Raw genomic sequence first — 19,129 nt, 5'->3', positions numbered from 1 at the left:
TTCATTATTCATAATTTCATAATTGATTCTGGGTGCAGGTATGTATATATTTTGCAAAAACTTGTAGAATGGTTTGAATTGGAAAGGAACCTTGAAAGTCATTTCCCAAACCCCAAATACCTCCCCCCAGCACATATCCTGCCATGGGCAGGAAAACACTATATATATATATATATATATATATATATATATATATATATATATATATATATATATATATATATAGTGTTTTGTTTTGTTTCTTCTAGACATTCAATACTCATAAATCTGAACTTGAAGTTTCAGACAGCTCTAGAATATCGTGCTTAAACTCTTGGGTAGTAGATAAAATGCAGCTCCTTTGCTGCTTGGTAAAATATTTTAGATATGGTCTTTTCTTGTCTTGTCAACACCTCGTGCCTATGAGCATGCCATGGAATTTGATTGCTAAGTGGCACACGGGGTTGGATTGTTTCAGTTTGCCAATTCACATTTAGGTTTGATTTCCTGTCTTTAAAATATTTCAGGTAAACCACAATTGTCTGGATGGGAAAGTTAATAGAAGGCACCTAACTCCTGAAAATACATAATCAGTATATGGTGCCACACTTATTTTCAGAAACATTATTGGCATGCTAATAGCTGTCTTAGGTTGTAATCATGTTAGTCAGGGCAATTGGATGTGGTAACACCCTGAATCTGTCAAAACAGACATAGGCAGCTGACAGTGTGCAGAAATCAATCACTTGCTCTCTTTTCTTAAGTGATGTGTGAAGTCTATACCATAATAAAAGTAGGCTTGAAGTCCTCAATTAATATGTGACCATACCAAAATTTAAAATGCACAGACTTCCATTTCCTAATTAATAAATACTTAGGCTAATGAAATGACAGTGGCAATTTTAATCCCGCATATTTAAGAATCTCTGACCCACTGCCAAAGGAGAATATAGTTGTGGGAAAAATAATTAGACATTTCTTTAGCATGCTTTTATTTTGGATCTGAAACCATTTAGAGGCAAGCTGATATCTCCATGATCATTGTGCAGTGGATCTAGGAAATCTGTGTTTAAGCAGGGAGGTTGGACAAGGTCAGCCCACTGGTGGTCTCTCCCAACTCTAACACTTCTGTGATTGTATCATTTTCTTCCAGTAGATAAGGAAACAAAATTACAGATGGGGGAATTGGCAAGGTGAAGTACAGCTATAGTAGCAGACTCTTAAGTAAAGGTTGTGGAGGAGTGGGCTATAAGTAACTGTGTGTGTTGTGGCCTCTTTCAAATTGGCATAAATTTTATGCTGAAATTGTTCCTGACTACATTTTGATAGGTTTGCAAAAAGGACCACAAAATGAACACTTATCAAAATGGTGGGGGTGGGTGTCTGACTACAAGGGGAGCTGCAAACAGAAACAGAAGGGATTTGGCTTTTGTTTTACTGCTCTGCCTGTTGATCCACTGAGACACAGAAATTGGACACTGGGCTTGATGAAAGTGTAAGTGAAGGGGGGTAGTGAGCTTCCTGTGCCAAAAATGAGCATGTATTGGAAAGGCTGAATATGGGTTAGGAAAATCAAAACAGTGTAATGATACACAGACAGTGCTGTCAGTAACACAGAAGAGTTTAAGAAAGGCAAAGATTGTTTTGTGAGGAAGCACCAGTGTCACATTAACTTGGGGAAGAATTTGGCTCATGGTATTTACTGTCACATCACTCATTTAAAGCCCTAAAAATAGTGTTTATTATAAAACCCCTGACACAGCCATGACTGGTGTAATTCAGATGGCCCCTTTCCTTTTCTAATTTGTGAACAAAGCCGCTCCTTTGAAGAGAAGCGTTTGTTTACAGTTGTTTATCGGTGCAGGAAATGGATCAATTAGATGGAACTTTCTAAGTTAATTGAGTGCCACTACTGAAGCCACCTGACATCATGCTGGTGCCAGCAATGCCAGCTGAGAAATCTCATCCTTGTTGCTGTGGGAAAGACAAGGACATGATGGGAAATGTTATTTTTGGCCCTCAAAAGATTAAAAATTTTAAATATTTATAGAGTCTTATCTAAAATACTGATTGGTTATTAGTGCCTTGAATTGAGGCAGGGATGTGTGAATCCCTAGAGCTTTATGACCATACCCCATCTGAATTAATCTGAACCATTAACAAGGAATTGGCGCTCTGAATTTTCCTCTAGCTATATCCTCCTTTCCACACTGCACTGCCTTTATTTTTTCCTCTTGGATTGTTTTGTTAATGATCTAGAATGTAATACCAGCACACAAAAAAATAGCTTTCAGATTCATCCCTCTTTGAAATATCTGGCTTCAGAGCTATATTTATATCTTTTTTTTCCTGTTTTTTTTTCCCCTGTTTTTTTTATTCCTTTCCCTGCTACACAGCCTTATAATCCTTTTTGCCTGCGTGAAGTAGAATGACTTCATTAGCATGGTGCTACCTTGTCACTGTATTGAATTTTGCAATCTTTTTCTTACTCAACAATTCTTCCCTACTGACTTAAGGAGTTTTGGGAGGGGGAGGGAGGAGGCTTAATGTCAATTAAGCTGGATTTTTTTTATTCTGGATTATTTTTTCCTGACAAATTGATGGCCTGTTTTGAGAGTGGAGAAGCTAATGGATGCATTTGTTAGTGTTGCAAACCCGTATTTTTCCTGTCAGTTGCAGAATAGCTCTGGCTTATGACAACTGTAATGAGGTCTTCGATAATGCTTCTGTGGCCTGTAGCAAATGAGCTTATTGTGGGAGCCAGGAACCCTTTCAGAAAGCCCCAATTTCAGAGCTGAGAGAGAAACAGGAGAGCACAACCTTTAAGTAAATCTCCTCTCGTCTAATCTTGAGTCTTGCAGGAGAACCACTTGAGGCTACCAGTGAGGTTGAAACTATTCAGTGTGGCTAATGTTTAGCATCTAATATGAAAAAAAAATACCAAACCAGAAACCTCTTTTCCTCTGATATGATTTTGATGTTGCTGTCAGGCTTGTGGTAAAAGAATGAATGATCTTGGGATGTACTTTAAGGGCAGAGCACACAGGAATACTCTGCAGGTCAGTTACCTTAAAAATGTCTCAAATTCAATAGGCTTGTGAGCCCTAGGCAAGCTTAATTAAACTTAAAGGAAAGCAGAAATAAGAATTTAAAATGCTGGTTTGGTTCACATAAATCTGAGTAAGCCAAAGTCTGGATTACTCAATTCCAATGAGTAATTGGTTGTGGGATTTGTTTTGTGAGCATTTTCCTGCACAGTGCAAATTCTCAGCATCCTTCTCTTTCACTGTGCATGTTGTGTCAGTCTCTGAAGAAGGAGAGGAAGGATCTTAAGGTTATGATTTGGAATGTCCTCCCTGTCACCCCTTTTCCTCTCAGGCCACCTGCAGACATGCTGGAAAGGATATGTAGGGTGAGGGAGATACAATGGTACTCATTGGAGTATATACCTGAGACTCTGTCTGTGCAGCTGTGTTCCATGCTGGGACCTTGGAAAATAGCTCCCTGGAAGGGATTGCAAAGCCCCACTTTGCAGTGAAGTTTAAAAGGAAGTCATAAGCTGGCCACAACATGTGGTTTTGTGGGCTGAAAGCTTGTCACTTTTGAAGGAGCTGAACCCCAGAACCTAGCACTGTGGTTTTGTTTTTCCTCTGTTAAAAATATTCTTTAGGGAGCTCTGCATAACACATCTTCACTGAGTTATCTTTCTCCCTTTCTCCTTTTGATTGAAATACACATGGCTTTATGAACAGTTTAGTTTACTTGTCTGTTAAGCTAAACTAAAAGCTTTGAGGAGCTTCTGCAATGGATTTAAGTATCACTGAACCAGCTGGCTGCTTGTCCTTGCTGTGAGAGAAATCAGATTCCAGCTCCTGTGTGCACAGGTCCTTAGTTTCTGGAGCTCTCAGTGTCTCCTTCATCTGCAGCCTCCAGCTGATGCAGTCTAAATAATGCATATTTGGTGCCAGTACATGTTTCTTACTGTCTTGGCCATGACAATGCCCAGTGGCAGATGATTAGGAAGAGTATAAGAACAGGAAGGGATGTAATGGTGCTTCTGTGGTGTAGTCTGCTACCTCTAAGCAGGTCAGGAATTTCAACATTGAGGAATAATACCTTTGGTTTTATGTGGTGTGATCACTCTCTGGTCCACAGCAATGTCCTGAATCATGTGCTAGAAATGGGAAAGCATCTTACCTCCATGTGGTTTTGAACCTACCACTGGCTGTCTGCTCTGGTGTTCCAAGTTCTTGTACTGGAAAAAGAAAGGAACAATTACTCTTTTTACCTGCTTTCTGCCATTCTTGCCCTTCCAGGCCTTTATGTAGTCTCTCTCTCTCTCTCTCTCTCTCTCTCTCCCCTTCAATGAAAGTCCTTGCACTACTCATTACTCACAGTGAAACCATGCCATACTGTGGTCGCTTCTGTTGCCTTTCCACTCAACCTTTTCTAATTCTCTGCCCTTTTTGCCCTTTTTGGAATGAAGACAGCACATTGATGAAGCACAGTTAGTTGCTTGGGATTTTTTTATAGCAGCAAAATATTTATGTGTCTTCAATCCCATTTCTAGTAAGTCCTAACACTGAATTTGCTTTTCTGGACTCCTGGACAACAGGATTGCATTCTTAGGCCTTCAGCTGACTATTCCTAATATAAGTTCCCCCCATGTCTATTGCTTTTTACTGAAACACATTGAATTTTATTATTTAGCAAAATATTACCATCTGCACAGAGCCACTCTCTCCCTTTCCCACCAGCTGTATCAGGGAGAGAATTAGAAGGGTAAAAGATAGAAAACTCATGGGTTGAGATAAAGACAGTTTAATAAGGAAAGCAAAAACTGCACACACAAGAAGCAAAACCAGGAATTAATTCACTGCTTCCCATGGGCAGGGAGGTGTTCAGCCATGTCCAGGAGAGCAAGGCCCTATCAGATGTATTGGTTACTCAGGAAGACAAAAACTATCCCTTCAGAGGTCCCCCTCTTCCTCCTCCTTTCTCCCATTTTATACACTGAGCATGATGTCAGATGGTCTGGAATTTCCCTTTGGTCCATTGGGGTCACCTGGCTGTGTTTCCTCCCAACCTCCCTTGTATTCCTAGCCTCCCCCCTCCAGAATGGCAGTATGGAAATCAGAAAAGGCCTTGGCCCTGTGTAAGCCCTGCTCAGTAATAACCAAAACATCTCTGTGTTATCAACTTTGTGTTCAGCACAAATCCAAAACACAGCCTATTCCAGCCACTGTGAACAAAATTAACTCTACCCCAGCAAAAGCCAGCACATTGTAATCTGAGAAATAAAGTTTTCTACCACACAGATATGGTGTACAGCTCAAATTAGTAAGCAACATAGTTCTTGCTGGAGAGCCCCAAACAGAAAGAAACAGGGAAATGCAAAGTATTTTAAATATTTAATCTGACTCTACTTGAGCATTAGCATGACCCACGGTCCAAAGTCACTTAAGTGTTCTTGAAAAATACCATAATCATTAGTAAGCAGCTTGCAGTGTTGATTGCTGGTCAGATGTGTACACAGGGAGGAGGGGGAGGTACCTACCATGGGCCAAGGTAAACCTCCAGAGTCCCTAAAGGGGGGAAACAATGGCTTAAATTTAAAGATTTCTAGCAAGCTTTTTAAAAATGCTAGTTGTTTATTACTCCAAGGCTTAAAGACTTTGGAATTTGTTTCCAGTGTCACAGCTTTGGAAAATAATACTTCGACTATTTTCAAAATATTTTAGAATTTTCTACTATTTTCACGAAAATTCTAAAATTGCTGATCTTCATCTACTGTACCTTGCAGGCTTTAAGCAGAATATAAATCCAGCTTTTTTAGTAGTCAGGCAGAGACTATTTCAGAACTGTTCCTGATTATATGGGGCTGACACAATTTTAAAGAGTAGACGTATGGGAGTGTTTCTTTTAAAACCACACACAACATGGCATTGTAGGATTTTTGCACAGAGAAGGAAATAAACTAGGTCAGCATAGGTCAAACTTCAGTCTTCCAGTGAGAAAAGCATCTATTTTAAGTGGAAGATGAGAAATGATATAGTAACTGTTACCCTGAAGTGAAAAATGGTGCTGTTTATGTATTTAATTGCTCAGGGTTTGCAGTGGGGCTTTGAATTCCGCTGCTGTCGGACCTTGCGTTGCCGCTGTCGATCACGGGTTTTCTCTTGCTTGAAAGACTCATGGTGAATTTATTTTGGATGGTTTCTTAACAGGTGTTTCCTCAAGGCTCCGAAGGCTTTAGCTGAGAGCCGTGCTGCATGTCCAGAGCTCTCAGCTGCAATCACACACGGCCTGACGCGGGCTGGCGTGTTTACCCATCTGTGGCCACACTGACAGCAGGCCCTGGCGGCCCCGCTGCCCGGCCGGGACGCGGAACAGATGTCGGGGATTAGGGGGAAGGATCTGGGGAGGCTCTGGGGCTGCGCGGTGGTGGAAGTCATTCATTGTGGAGTTGTTCATTGGAGCCATTCATTGGAGTCATTCATTGTGGAGTCGTTCATTGGAGCCATTCATTGGAGTCATTCATTGTGGAGACGTGGACGGGGCTGCTGGGCCAGTGCTGAGGGGTCACCCAGAATGAGCCTCAGTGGTTTTGTGTATCTCAATCATAACCAAATGTTTTCTTGGTACCCTTTAATTAAAGGGAAGCGTAAATCAATTCAATAAGATAAAGTTAGTGCGCCAAGTGTATTTTATTTTTACAGTGTTCTTCCCAGCAAAGAGCTGAGATGTGGGGCTCTGAAAGTCATGCTGTGGATGGAAAGGCTGTCCTCCTGTGAGAGAGGAGGTGGCTGTGCCTGACCTGGGGCCATGCAGCCAGGGGAGCCTCTGCACCTTGGACCGGCACTCATGGTCAATTTGTCATTTTGTCAGTGTTTTATGCTTAAGGGAATGTTTCCTGTGGGACTGCTTGTCTTCAGCTGTTGGGTTTATCAATGGCCCTTGTGTTTGGAACATTCTGTGCTTGGAAATCAACCATATGTGGAAACATAGCGGTAGCACAAGGTGACCAAGACTGATCAGTGCATGGCACTAAGTGTCCTCTACAGACATTGAATACAGACTGCCTCACCTTACTGGGAGGCTTGTCAGGCATCTCACTGAGCTGGAAGCTAACTTTTGGCTGCAATTCATTAAGTTACGGAATCAGAGCAGGCACCTGTAGCTGCGGTTTGTAATATGAAAAGAAAATTACATAAATTGTTACAATATCAATATTGTGGTGCTGTTGTAAAGATTTCAGTAAACGGTGAAAGGAAGGGTGAAAAATAGAGGCACAGAGTGCATCTCCAGGCTTTGGCAAGAGACAGGAGAGTGCAGTGGGAGTTGCTGCAGATGTACTTCATATGTGACAATACAAGGCACAGAGGCACGGTGGCTCTGTGAAAAAGTTGTATGTGCTCAAGCAATGGCATAAATTACTCTGGGAATGAAAACAAAGGAAAGGAGTAAGGTTTTAAAGGAAAAACTATTTATTTGTGTAAGGCTCCATGGATCTGAGTTGAATTGCAGTCATGCTAAAATAACCCAAAGCCTTTTAGGGTCTCCAGGAGAAGCAATATGCCAGTAAAGAAAACTTCAAGCTAACTGCATTCAGAATATGCTTTAAGAATGTAACCATTGAATGAAGATAAAATCCATGTGAATATGTAGTGACTGAGCTAGTAAATTACTCTTCCTGGAGAAATAAAATGTGGGGAAGTAATGGCTGTTATCTGATGCGAACCAACCATTGCTGTAAGAGATTTAGATCTCTAAAGCTGAGTATAAAGGACACAGTTTTCCAGAATGCAGAACTCCCTCTATGGAAGTGGTGTACTTTCAGCTGCTGTTGACTTTGGTAAGAATTCAACATGCTTATCAATTTATAAACCTATGCCCCCATTTCAAAAACTTGGAAAAGATCTACTTCTCTAGGCCTTGCAGTTACGAGATGTAATTCTTTCTGTATGACTATTAGCTGTTTTCTGAAATTCTTGAGCTATGAAGGAATCTATAGGATGTGAGACATGGGGAATAGTGTTATCCTGGTAAATGCAATGTCAAACCATATTAGGGAATAAGCAAGTTAAAAACAGAAGATCAACAACAGTGTTTTCCGTTTGTGGGTTTCAGTGCTGTAATTCATTGCAGACAACAAACCACATGTGGAATTACAGCACTCTCCAACAAGCTGCCTGCAAGAGCAGGTGTCAGCCTGCCCCATTTAAATTGCTACATCAGGACTCTGGAGAGCAGCAGCAGTCTTGCTGGCATCAGCTCATTTGCCAGATTTGGGGACAAAATGCTGAATCTAATTTGAACTAATACTTATGGAAGTGTTGCCACAGGCCATTTTAGATCTTAATATGTGCTGTAGAACTTCACTTTTGGTCAGCAGCTTCAGTCAGGACCTAGAATTGTTTAGGTGGCTCAGGCATGTGGATAGATACCTGATTATACTTACCTGAAACATTTAATAGTGTTAATTTAATAATGTTAAACCCTAACTTAATATTGGGGTTTTTAATGGACTCTCTTAAGATGATCTATAAAAGCACAAAAAAGTTTAGCATGAAGACACACACAGTAGCAAAACAAGTAGTAAAGGAATAAATGCAGATTTCAAAGATTTTTCTTGTTTAAGTTAGTAAAACAATCATGTGACATGGGGCAAGTATTATTTCATACTGATATAAAAATGCTATTTTCCAATTAAATATTTGTTTGTTTGAAAGCTTACTTTCAAAACATTCCACTGAGGGTGGTTTTATACTTTGTGTTTTCTGAGGATAGAGCATATACCCAAATTCATACTGCAAAACCATGGCAAAAGTGAAGTGGTCTTTCCACTTCTGATAGAGGATCTTTTTACTTAGGAATGCTAATACTGAGAAGGAGGGAATATCTTGAAACAAATGTATTTTATGTGAGGAAGCCAGTGCTGTTGCAGTAGCAGAGTTGGGAAATTTTCAGCACACAAAGCCAGCAAATTTGAAGGTTCTGAATATTTTTGTAGATGTAACTTAGCAAGTTGTACGAATATCCTGTATCTTTTCTGGCAAGGAGCAGCTTCTTCTAAACATAATTACTCCCTTGGAGTTTCAAATTCAAAGGTGGGTTCTGTAATTTTTTTTTCCCCCTGCAGCCTTCATGATAAAGGCACAGTTATTAATAAGGGCAGCTACTCTACAAGAGTTGTTCCTCTTAAAACCTTTACAGAAACTTAGAGACACCAAACAAGAGTGGTTACATGCTGAACATTACTTCAGAAGGAGAATGTGAAGTATAAATTTCTTCTATGCAGAGTAGAAGTTTATCCAAAAGTGCATGAAGCAGTGAACAGGACAAACTGTTACATTGTCGAGTCTGTCCAAATTACTCTTTCAGATTTCATGCCTTTGTTGGTGCAATTTGAGGGGAAGAGGAGGGCAAAAAAAAAAGAAAAAAGAGGTATGTATAGGTGTGACTTTGCTTTCATCCTGGCATCACTTCCCTACATGTTTCACATTGGCTCAGTGGAGTTCTGGAATCATGGCAGGTCACTGCCCAGCAGCTGCAGCTGCTCATGGGCCTGCTTTGCCACACTCTGCAGGGGAAGTTCATCTTTAATTGGAGTGTAAAAGAGAATTATATTGTGTTGCACAACTGCGTAATTGTGGACACATCTCAGAAAACTCAAACTATCATATAATTCAGAATAATACCAAGCCTGACTAAGGTGAGGAAAAATAAATCTTGGATGACATAAACATTTTTTTTCCAAGTTGTTCATGGTTTTAATTTGTGCTGGAGAGGCTCATGCTAATACAGAAGGGTATTTTAATTTTTTTTTTCATGTGAAAAAATAATTAGCGCCTGGTGCTATTTAGGTAAAAATTTACTGAGATGTTTCATCCACTATAAGGAGAAGGTCCTTTGGTTAATGAGATCTGTGCTTTCTAAAAAAAATTCATTAATCCACTTAGCCACTTACATGGCGCATGATTTTACCACTAACTTTTAACCAACAGTTTTCTCCAAATGACTATGAAGAAACATAAATTCACTTTTTTTTTTAGCTTAGCGTAATGAATAATGAAAAAAATTACAGGCTGTGTGGAATTGAATCAGAGTTTACACTGCTAGTGAACCATAAAATCAAATTAAAACACTATCTGATTAGTTTTCTTAATTCTCTGCTATCAGAGTAATAGTGGAGGGTAGCATGGGCAGGCTCCTTGTTTAATTGGTACTGTTGTATACTATTTAATAAATGAGATAAAGTCATTTCTTCCTTAAGCAGGATGTAGAATGTATCTTTAGTTAACACAAAACAGAGCTTATTTTAGCATCCTGTGGGACATATTTGGCCAATGATATGTTCATGTATCTAATTTACATTAAGAAATAGAATAAAAATAGGTTTTTAACTTGCTGTGTTCCTCCATTATGGAAAAAGAGTTTCTGATAAGAAAATAAAAGGATCTAGAAGATCCTTTAACTATGCTCCTATGGTTTTATGGCTCTATCTAGTCCTTTCAAAACCATGGCTGTGTATGTGAAGTTAGTTTTGGTGGGTGTTTTCTTCCCCTTGAAGGTTTTAATTTTTGATTTGTAACTTTGTACTGCTAATTCCTGATCATGAAATAACTTAAAGCAAGCAGTTTGTCTTTTTTGAGTTGACATTATATTTTTCTTGGTCTTCTGTACTTCAGTTTGTATTTTCCTGCTTTCTTTTATCTGTCATAACCAGCAGCTTCATTAATGAAAAGCTTCTTGCCTGATGCCTGGATCTCAAAACACCTTGGGCTTTACTAGGAATGCCAAATTCATGCCTTTGTGTTGGTGGTGGCAATTTTCTTTTTGCTCAAAGTATAGCTCCTTTTGTCCCTCCCTACATTTATATCCAGGTGCTATATTAAAAATATCAACAAGCTTCATACCTAGAGAGCTAGACAGTGGATAGATTTCTTACTCTAGGCTCCCATGTGTCTTCAAGTATGACTGGCAAAATTAAGAGAAAAGGGTAAAATATTTTAGTGAGGTATCTGATTTTTTTTCTCCTTTTCTCCTTCTGCTATTCTCAAGGGGATGTGTTGGTATGAGCAGAGACTGGGAGAGGGAGGAAATAGTTTTGAGACTGGACCAGTGTGTCATTGTGTTAAATGCAGCCAGCCAGTGAGGTCATTGTTTTCATCTGAGTAATTTTAGAGTGAAAATTCTTACATTATGGAAAACATTGCACATCTTTATTTCAGATATGGAAATATCCAGCCAGCCTTTCAGTGGCAGAGCTCTGCTGATTTCATCTGAGGTACTCCTGACTCCCAGTGGTGTAAGCAGGAGGGGAAATCAAATTCTTCTGCCTCATTTCTTAACACTTTGCCACTAACCCAAAGGGCTTATTCTTTAGGTACTTTTCCAGCCTAGCTATTTGTTCAAGAGGGAGCTAGTAAATCTGTTGATTGCACCTATCAGCCCTGAATCTACAGATCTGTCCAGCCTGGAGCTGGCTGCAGTTATGTTGCAGGGAAAAGTTCTTAAGCACCAACTCAGGTTGAGACTGGACTGTGTTTGTGTGCACAGGGAAAATACTCGAGACTGTATTCTAGGATATTGGTTCTATTTCATACTTGGGCTCCAGTAGGCTCATTCTCCATGTAATGTGATTTAATTGGGGGACTTGGGCAATCTGCCCAGCTCTGCAGTCAGTTTGTGTGACCATGAGCTAGCCCTGTCATCTCTCTGCACTTACATTTTAATGTATGTGATCTCTAAGGTCTAGGGTCTGATGTTTGTAGCACCTTGAGGGTTTTGTATAATACAGGAATTTTAAAACTATCTCTGTATTTTCTATAGTGTTAACAACATGGGGTGGAGATAATGACCATTCCACACAAGCTATAATAGAAATAGTAGAAGGTTTTGATTTAATGTAACAAAGCTTTTTTATCATTTGAAGTGTGAGAAAGCCATTGCTAGCTGATGCCTTGAGAATAATTTATGAAAAATGTGTTGGTTTATGACACAATATCTACCAGTTGTTACATGGCATGGACTGCTTAGAGTGTTAGTTTGTGGCAAGTCTTGTGTCTCCTTAAGACCTCTTCAGTCATTTGATTGCTAAAGAATTAATACTTCTATCAATTTGAGGTAAAACTTCCAGGCCTTGTGAAAGAAAACTACCCAGTGCTAGCACTGAAACATTCAGGCTTAGGAGGACCCAAAATGTGCAGACTGTGCACAATGCAGTTCTCTAAAGGAAAACGTGTGGGTAATAGTCTACAAACTATAAATATATATTTGCTGAGGTGCTTGCTCAATGATATTGTTCATAATATGCAATAGGATTTTTTTGTGCATGGAATCTGTTTCTCTTCCTGCTGAAGTTAGGGACCAAATTTACTTGTGAGAAGCATTTTAAAAATTAGAAAAAAAAGAGAAAAGAACAAACCTGCAGTAAAGATGTCAAAGTTGGGACATCACTAAAAGTGCAACAATTTCAAGATTGAGGCAGAAGGTGTTTTACTTTGTACTGAATCTATTTCCTAGACATTTAAAGCAGTATTTGAATTAGTCCTATTGAGTCTGTACAGCAGAAGGCAGGCCATCTTTTTCAGGAATCTGAGAGTTTTCAGAGCATGGCTGCAGTGTGTCTTGGTGCTAATGCTTGAACTTCTCGAAGAGAGTAATATGTTTGTCCATACCTCGTGCCTTCAGATGGGCACTGGAACTTAAGTGAAGCAGGACTGTTTGCCCAAGCTAGCAGCACCAGTGGGAAAATGTCTGTGCCTGAGGGCTCAGGAATGGCACCTCAGGTCGATGGGTGGGGGCAGGCTTTGAAGACGCTGCCCTCAGTGACTGAAGAGTGACTGACATGCTTCCATGTGAATTGCCTAACATGGGATGGGAGCAGAGTGACCAAGTGGGCTTCCCCTGCCCCAGCTCTAGCCCTTCTGGCGTGGTGTGCTCAAACCAAGCCACTGGTCTAGAACTGCTGGAGAGGAGGCACTGGCAGACAGGTCCACCTGGTGCATCTCAGTTGCTTCCTCCAGCTGTGTTGGTGCAGCTGGGCATTCACTGCTTCCTGCTTTGGCTGCCCAGGCAGAGCAGGTGGAGCAGCAGGGCCCAGCTCCCAGAGCTGCACTTGCAGCTCCGGCCACTGGTGTCAGCAGTGTCTGCCAAGTCCAGATCAAGAGTACCTCAGTGAGTATTTCTTGTCCCTCACAATAATCATGTGGCCATCCTCTCCCTCACTCCTCCTTTCCCAAGTGCTGCCAAAGGCAGTGCCATGCTCTCATCCACATTTGACTACTGGGGACCCAGTGCTGTGCCAAGTGCAGGTTGCACTTTAATCCCTAGTGCACAAAGCTGGAATTGAATGACTATGAAACTGCAGTTGAGTGACTTATTGGGTCCTTATCCATGTCTCATGGAGAGAGCTCTGATCAGGCTCCAGGCACACTTCCAGGAATAATTTTTTTTTGTGCTGGAAACATAAAGCCAGCTGTTTCCATCATGATCTTATGCTTCTACTGTCCATTTTTTGTCAAAGTTAAGATATGAGGAAATGAAATTTAAAACAACTTTCATTATTCAAAATAGGAATTTTAATTTTGTCTCTTTTTTCTTGAGTGATATGATTGAAATCCTTGCTTGCTTTGTCTGAATCATTTACTGGTCCCCAGCTGTCTAACCATGCTGTGATAAGAATACCAGAACAGTGTGTGTATTGACTTCCCATCCCTGGGCACTTTTTCTCCTTGGAAGTTGTTGAAAATAGTGACACTACCTATTGGTAAAACAGTACAACAAGGAATGATGCTTATGAACATACTAAGAATAGTAAAATGGAGAAGAGAGCTTGAAATGTACTCCAGATTGTATTGCAATTTAAGGTGTTTTTTTTATACAATCTATTCTCCATTTCATATGCTTGTGCATAACATGTCCTTGAGTTAAAATAAGCAAAGAAAACTTCAACCAACAAATGTAAAACCACCTTAACCTATGGTTTCTAAAATAATAGTACAAAGACAGTCTTCCTGGTCATTCTGTGCTGGTTGGTCTGTTGATCAGTGCTATTACTTCTTTTAATGTTTTTAAAATGAAAAAAAAAAGAAATTGTCTGTCCTTAAAAATGCTATTTAGAAGATGTTAAAGGCATTGGGACTTAAATTATTTCCTCCTCAGTTGCGAAATAACTGGAGCTAACTTCTTCTTCTTTCTTTTCTTGTTCTCATTCTTTATTTTTAACAAATGTTATCAATTCTCTAAAATGAATGCTTTGTCTGTGGCAGATTAATCAGTGTTTGAAAGGCAGTTACTGGTGGCTGCAGTTTAAGTTGCAGTGTTCTCAGAAGGAGGACTTGCATTAATCTCAAGTGGTTTTGGGGGTGCATTGTGATTAATGGTCTCTGGCAATTCACCTTGGGTGTGATAGTCACTAATGTTTACATCAGTAGACAGAACAAAAATGACTTAGTTACATATCATGGGGCCTCTGTGATGACAGAGATGGTCAATATTTAGAATTTGTTTAAAAAAACAACCTATTTCTACTCCTGCTTTGTGTGATGATCTTGACAAAAAGAGAATTGTAGTGGTTTCTATTTGGAATCTCTGCTTTTTTTTTTATCTTGGGGTGATAACTGATAGCTGAAGAGTGTTATTCACAGGAACTGGGTATAGAAATGCCATGTTTCACTGAAGATATATTGCAGTACTGTCTTCACTGTTGTCATGACTGGCTGAGCAACTGGAATGGAGCACAGCAACAGCTGGGAAGCGTGAGGAAAGCTTTGTAGGGATAAATAGGTGCTCTTATTGCAGTTTCCGTTCATAACCCAGCTCTCTGTCCTACGAGTTTGGGACTAACCTAAAAGTGCTGTCAATGGATGTCCCCAGAGCACATTGGGTGATTTGCTGTGAATGTTCTGCTGAGGAGCTCCCATCCTGTGAGAAGAGGGTAACCCTATGAGGGAGGAGACTGTGCTCAGAGGCAGAGCTGTGCATGCAAGACAGACCAGGCTGTTGTGAAGCACAGCCTGTAAGTCCTGTGAGTCCAAGAGGAAACTAGAGATGAGCAGGAAAGAAACCTTCCAGATGAGCTGAGGAATGGAGTAAAACTTTGATGAGGACTGCGTGGGAAAAGCCTTCTTAGTAGTAAAATGAGTATCTGACAGGGTTCCAATGAGATGAATAGTTTTACTATTATGGTGAAGTTTTTTGGACAGAATAATACTTGAGTAAAATACATAATTGCAAGGAAAAAAGTATTTGGCTTTGAGGTTTTTACCAACATGCCACATGTCCAAATTCATAGCCATTGAATGAGATGTCAGCATTTGTAACAAAAATAATAGCATTTTAACTTCTATTTGTACACATATTCAGAATGTTCTGCCCTGTGAAAGTGTGTCAAGTTGCTTTCAGCTAGAAAAGCAAGAAGTGGAATGTAAAATATTTCAATTAAAAATATCAGAAAATGCATATAGAATACTGTGTCACTTTTTTAGCCTTTATTAGCATAGACAGAGCAGGGATGGTGAATGGAAATGCCGATGTGATTCTGTGACTCCTAACACTTGCAGGGTCATGGCCAAAGAAAAGCAAAACATGAGGATAAATCTTATTATGTTTTACCACTGTTATTACAGTTCAACTTCTTGGCTACCAATAAAGTTATTAATTCCCTCTTATTCCTGTACATCCTTTTCCTTAAACAAGCATAGATCAAAACTGTCTGTGTACTTCTGGCATTCTCATGTGAGTGTGGGCATGAAGGCTCCCAAATAATGGAGAGCTGATTCTGTGACTGGAATGTGTTTGCTTACTGTCTGTGTGGGTGGCAAAGTGTCCATGAACGTTTTAGCACAGTCTAGCTTGCTCTTGGTTTCAGTACAAGATCAGTACACTGATGGGTCAGTCCAGCAGTGACATGTAGGATTTAACATTTAAAGGTGAAAACCACTTGTGGATGTACTCACTACTGGGCAACCCAAGGGCAAGTTGCTGCTAAATATGACTGAGTTGTTAGATGAACAACTCTACTCAGAGAATGACACTGAGAGAAGGTGCTGGATGCTACTGGTGCACATCCTGTCAGAGCTCTGTGATGGCTTCTCTCAGTTTAAGAGCTTTACTGGAGTGAGTGGTGGAAGTCTACTGTTGTGAGCAATAATTCTCATCTTAGGAGGTGTATAACTACAAATTTTGTCTTCAGTGTGTTCAAAGGATAAGGAGGTGTTTCATGTAGTTCCATTTCCTCGGTAGCTCAGCTGTGTCATTACCTGTACCATGGCCTGACACTTCAGCACTGCAGTACTTGTGTGCTACAGTGTGAGACAAAGCTGAGCCAGCCAAGCCTGTGTTACACTGCTGACGTATCAGTAGGTGCCTGTGTGTGGCATAAAAACTACTGAGAAGATTTTGGAAAAGAGAGCAGTGTCCGTAACTGAGGAGAACAAAATCTGTCTAGACACTGGAAATGCTGTTGAAACCTTTCAGCCTCTATTTCAGTTTTGTGGTGTGCATAAGTAGTTACAGGGGGGAAAAAGTCCTTTCTAATGTGTAGCAAAACTTAATGCTGATGGGAAATATGTGTATTCCATGGAAGGGGTGATGAAGTAGTCTCAAACTTTAATCACTATTAATTTATCTGCAAAAGATTCTAGAGATCTAAAGTAGCATTTCTGTAAATAGTGCTATATTTCAACTTCATTCCATAACTATTTGTATATGCTGGAATATGCAGGGTTTCCAAATGTCTTCGTTCTCAAATCCCACCAAGTTTTTTCTTCAAGCATTACAACAATGAGAAAAACGCGAATATAAACTTTGAGTTCTTTGTTTGTAAAAAAAGCCATTTGTGGGATGGGAGTGAATCTTTCCCACCCTGGGTTTCAGGCAGCAGTAGCCTGAGCAGGAAGTGCTGTATTTAAATGGAATATGACTGAAACATTTTAGTGAGAAATGTATTTTTTTTCATGTCAGTTTGATGCTGCTCAGAGATTTAGGACAGTAGATGGGAAGAGAGTAAGCAAAGGGTACAAAAAGTAGTCAAAAGTGCAAGCAGAATATACTTAGAGTGCTCTTCTCCATAACTAAAAAAGTGTCTGCCTAGATCCACAATTTAATATCGTTGGAGGATTTGGTCAAAATGCATAATTTTTCAGAAATGTTTAAGAAATTTGATGTCATAAGGAATTATTGAAAAATGCCGTCACTGTTTGTTAATTATTACCTCACCATTCAATTTCAACACCCAGACCATGGATGCAGTACTAGTTTGATGCCATCACTCCACCTTTTTGCTTGTAAACAACCACTTAACATGTAACAGCTTGAAAACACTCATGAGTTATTTGTTTGTTTTCTTCACAGGCTGGAATGGTGTTAAGATGTGGATACTTCTGGTTTGGCTTGTTTCTTGTGCCCACTGCGTGCCTTGTTAAAGACGTGGCATGGACAGCGTAAGTCCCAAACCAGTCCTCTTGGTGTTGTAGGAATTATTCTCTATGCACATGTTATCCAGTCCAGTATTGTTCTGTGAAGAACTCTGAAGTCTCTCAGTGATTGCAAAATGGTGGTACTCATTTGGAAGGGAAAAAAGGTGAAGTGGGCGATTCCTCACCTGCCATGGCACCCAGCAATGTGAGAGAATTAATGGCTGGGGGAGGGAATCCAGAGGAGATGGCCTTGTCTGAGTAGTGAGGGTATGTCACTTTAGCATTACTTGTGTTGTCTGTGCTTCAGTTAAAGGCAAATTTAAATTGAATGTCTGAGATTTCTTGAAAATGGAGCAAATAATTTGTTGAATCTGACTAAGGTTAGGTAGAAAGTAGAAATGTGGCACTCTTAATCCATAGCCAGGAAGCACTCAGCTCTTTGTCAGCTGCTTTTTAGGTTCTCCTTCAGCAACTGGGTCTTTGAAGACTGAACTGGTAGAAGAGCTATACTCTGCTCTTTATGTTTGAAGTGAAATCTTAATGGTACCTTCACTGCCCAGAGAGGAGGAACAAACTGGTGAAATACAAGCCTGTGTACTTCCCTTCTCTCAAAATTTTGGGGTTTCAAAGCATTGCAGAAGGCAAACAATTTCAAGAACTTGGATTTAAAGGGAAGCAATTTACCATCTCTGCCATTGCAATTTGAAATACAGAAGTAATAATTTTAATTTAGAATTTGTGGCCTTTTGTTCAGCTGACTTTTGTTTTATGCACCAAACCTTCCATCTTTTCCCTTGGAAGGCTGTGTTACAATTAAGAAGGTTTTTTTTACATGGATACATAATAACTTTGTGCAAGGGGGACCCCAGACATTCCAACTCTGGGGCAAAAAGGCAGAATCCTGCCTGGAATGAAGAGGAAATACAGGTTAGCTTGTAACTTGTCAGAAAGGCTCACAGTGAAAGCATCATGACACATTTGCTCCCAAAATGGGAGTTGGTCAGTCAGGGAAGATTGTTGGAATCATACAACCATATAGGTTGGAAAAGATCTGTGGGATCATTGAGTCCAGCTGTAAAACTAACACTGCCAAGTCCACCAGTTTGCTTTACAGAAACATGCAGAAAATACCAAAAAAAAACAAAGTTTCCCAAGCATAGGCACGTTTCAAACACCTTCATGAAAGGTAAGTCATATGCACAGATCAGAAAATCTGGTTTTATTTCATACGGGTTGATAGCACAGTGAAATTAAACTGGTAGTAGGCAAATCGGCCACTCAGTAAGTACTTCTTAAATTTTGTCCCTCAGCTTAATTTTCACAAGCTAGACTGCTCAAATTAAATCTAGATATTGTGATGTGAAATTTCAACTATGATTTAGTAGTCCAGCACATCAGAGGTTTGGGTTTGTTTTTTTGGTTTTTTTTTTGCCCTCACTAAACTTCTGCAATTGCAAATGATTTTAAAATTCTAAAACTGAGGCCAAAATGTTTAAATTTAGATATTTTACTGTGTCTGTGACCTGCTTGTTAAAACTCTGAAAAAAAATCTTTAGCTTTTTTAATGTTTTCATGGTAGTTGAATGTCCTGAAGTTGTCCTCTTTTCTTATCAGTTCTTGGCAAAAATGACTCATGAATTGTTAAACAGGCTAGACCATGGCAGGCTCATCCTCAGCTATTAGTCATTTCAAACTCTGTTACTGACTGAGCCTGTTCTTTAATA

General features: G+C 39.8%; 1 protein-coding gene across 2 annotated transcripts in view; it reads left to right on the top strand.

The window, feature by feature from the left end:
- ATP8A2 (ATPase phospholipid transporting 8A2) overlaps window positions 1–19,129 on the top strand; it is a 314,756-nt gene that overhangs the window by 262,491 nt on the left and 33,136 nt on the right. For both annotated transcript variants that reach the window (XM_063149059.1, XM_063149060.1), the window contains one exon: window positions 17,341–17,429. In XM_063149059.1, coding sequence (XP_063005129.1) covers window positions 17,341–17,429 — 89 coding nt within the window. The remainder of the gene's footprint in view (window positions 1–17,340; window positions 17,430–19,129) is intronic.

This window comes from Melospiza melodia, chromosome 2, assembly GCF_035770615.1.
Source record: "Melospiza melodia melodia isolate bMelMel2 chromosome 2, bMelMel2.pri, whole genome shotgun sequence".
NCBI classification, from domain to species: Eukaryota; Metazoa; Chordata; class Aves; order Passeriformes; family Passerellidae; genus Melospiza; species Melospiza melodia.
The sequence above is the reverse complement of the archived record's forward strand: the minus strand, read 5'-3'. Positions and strand labels throughout refer to the sequence as shown.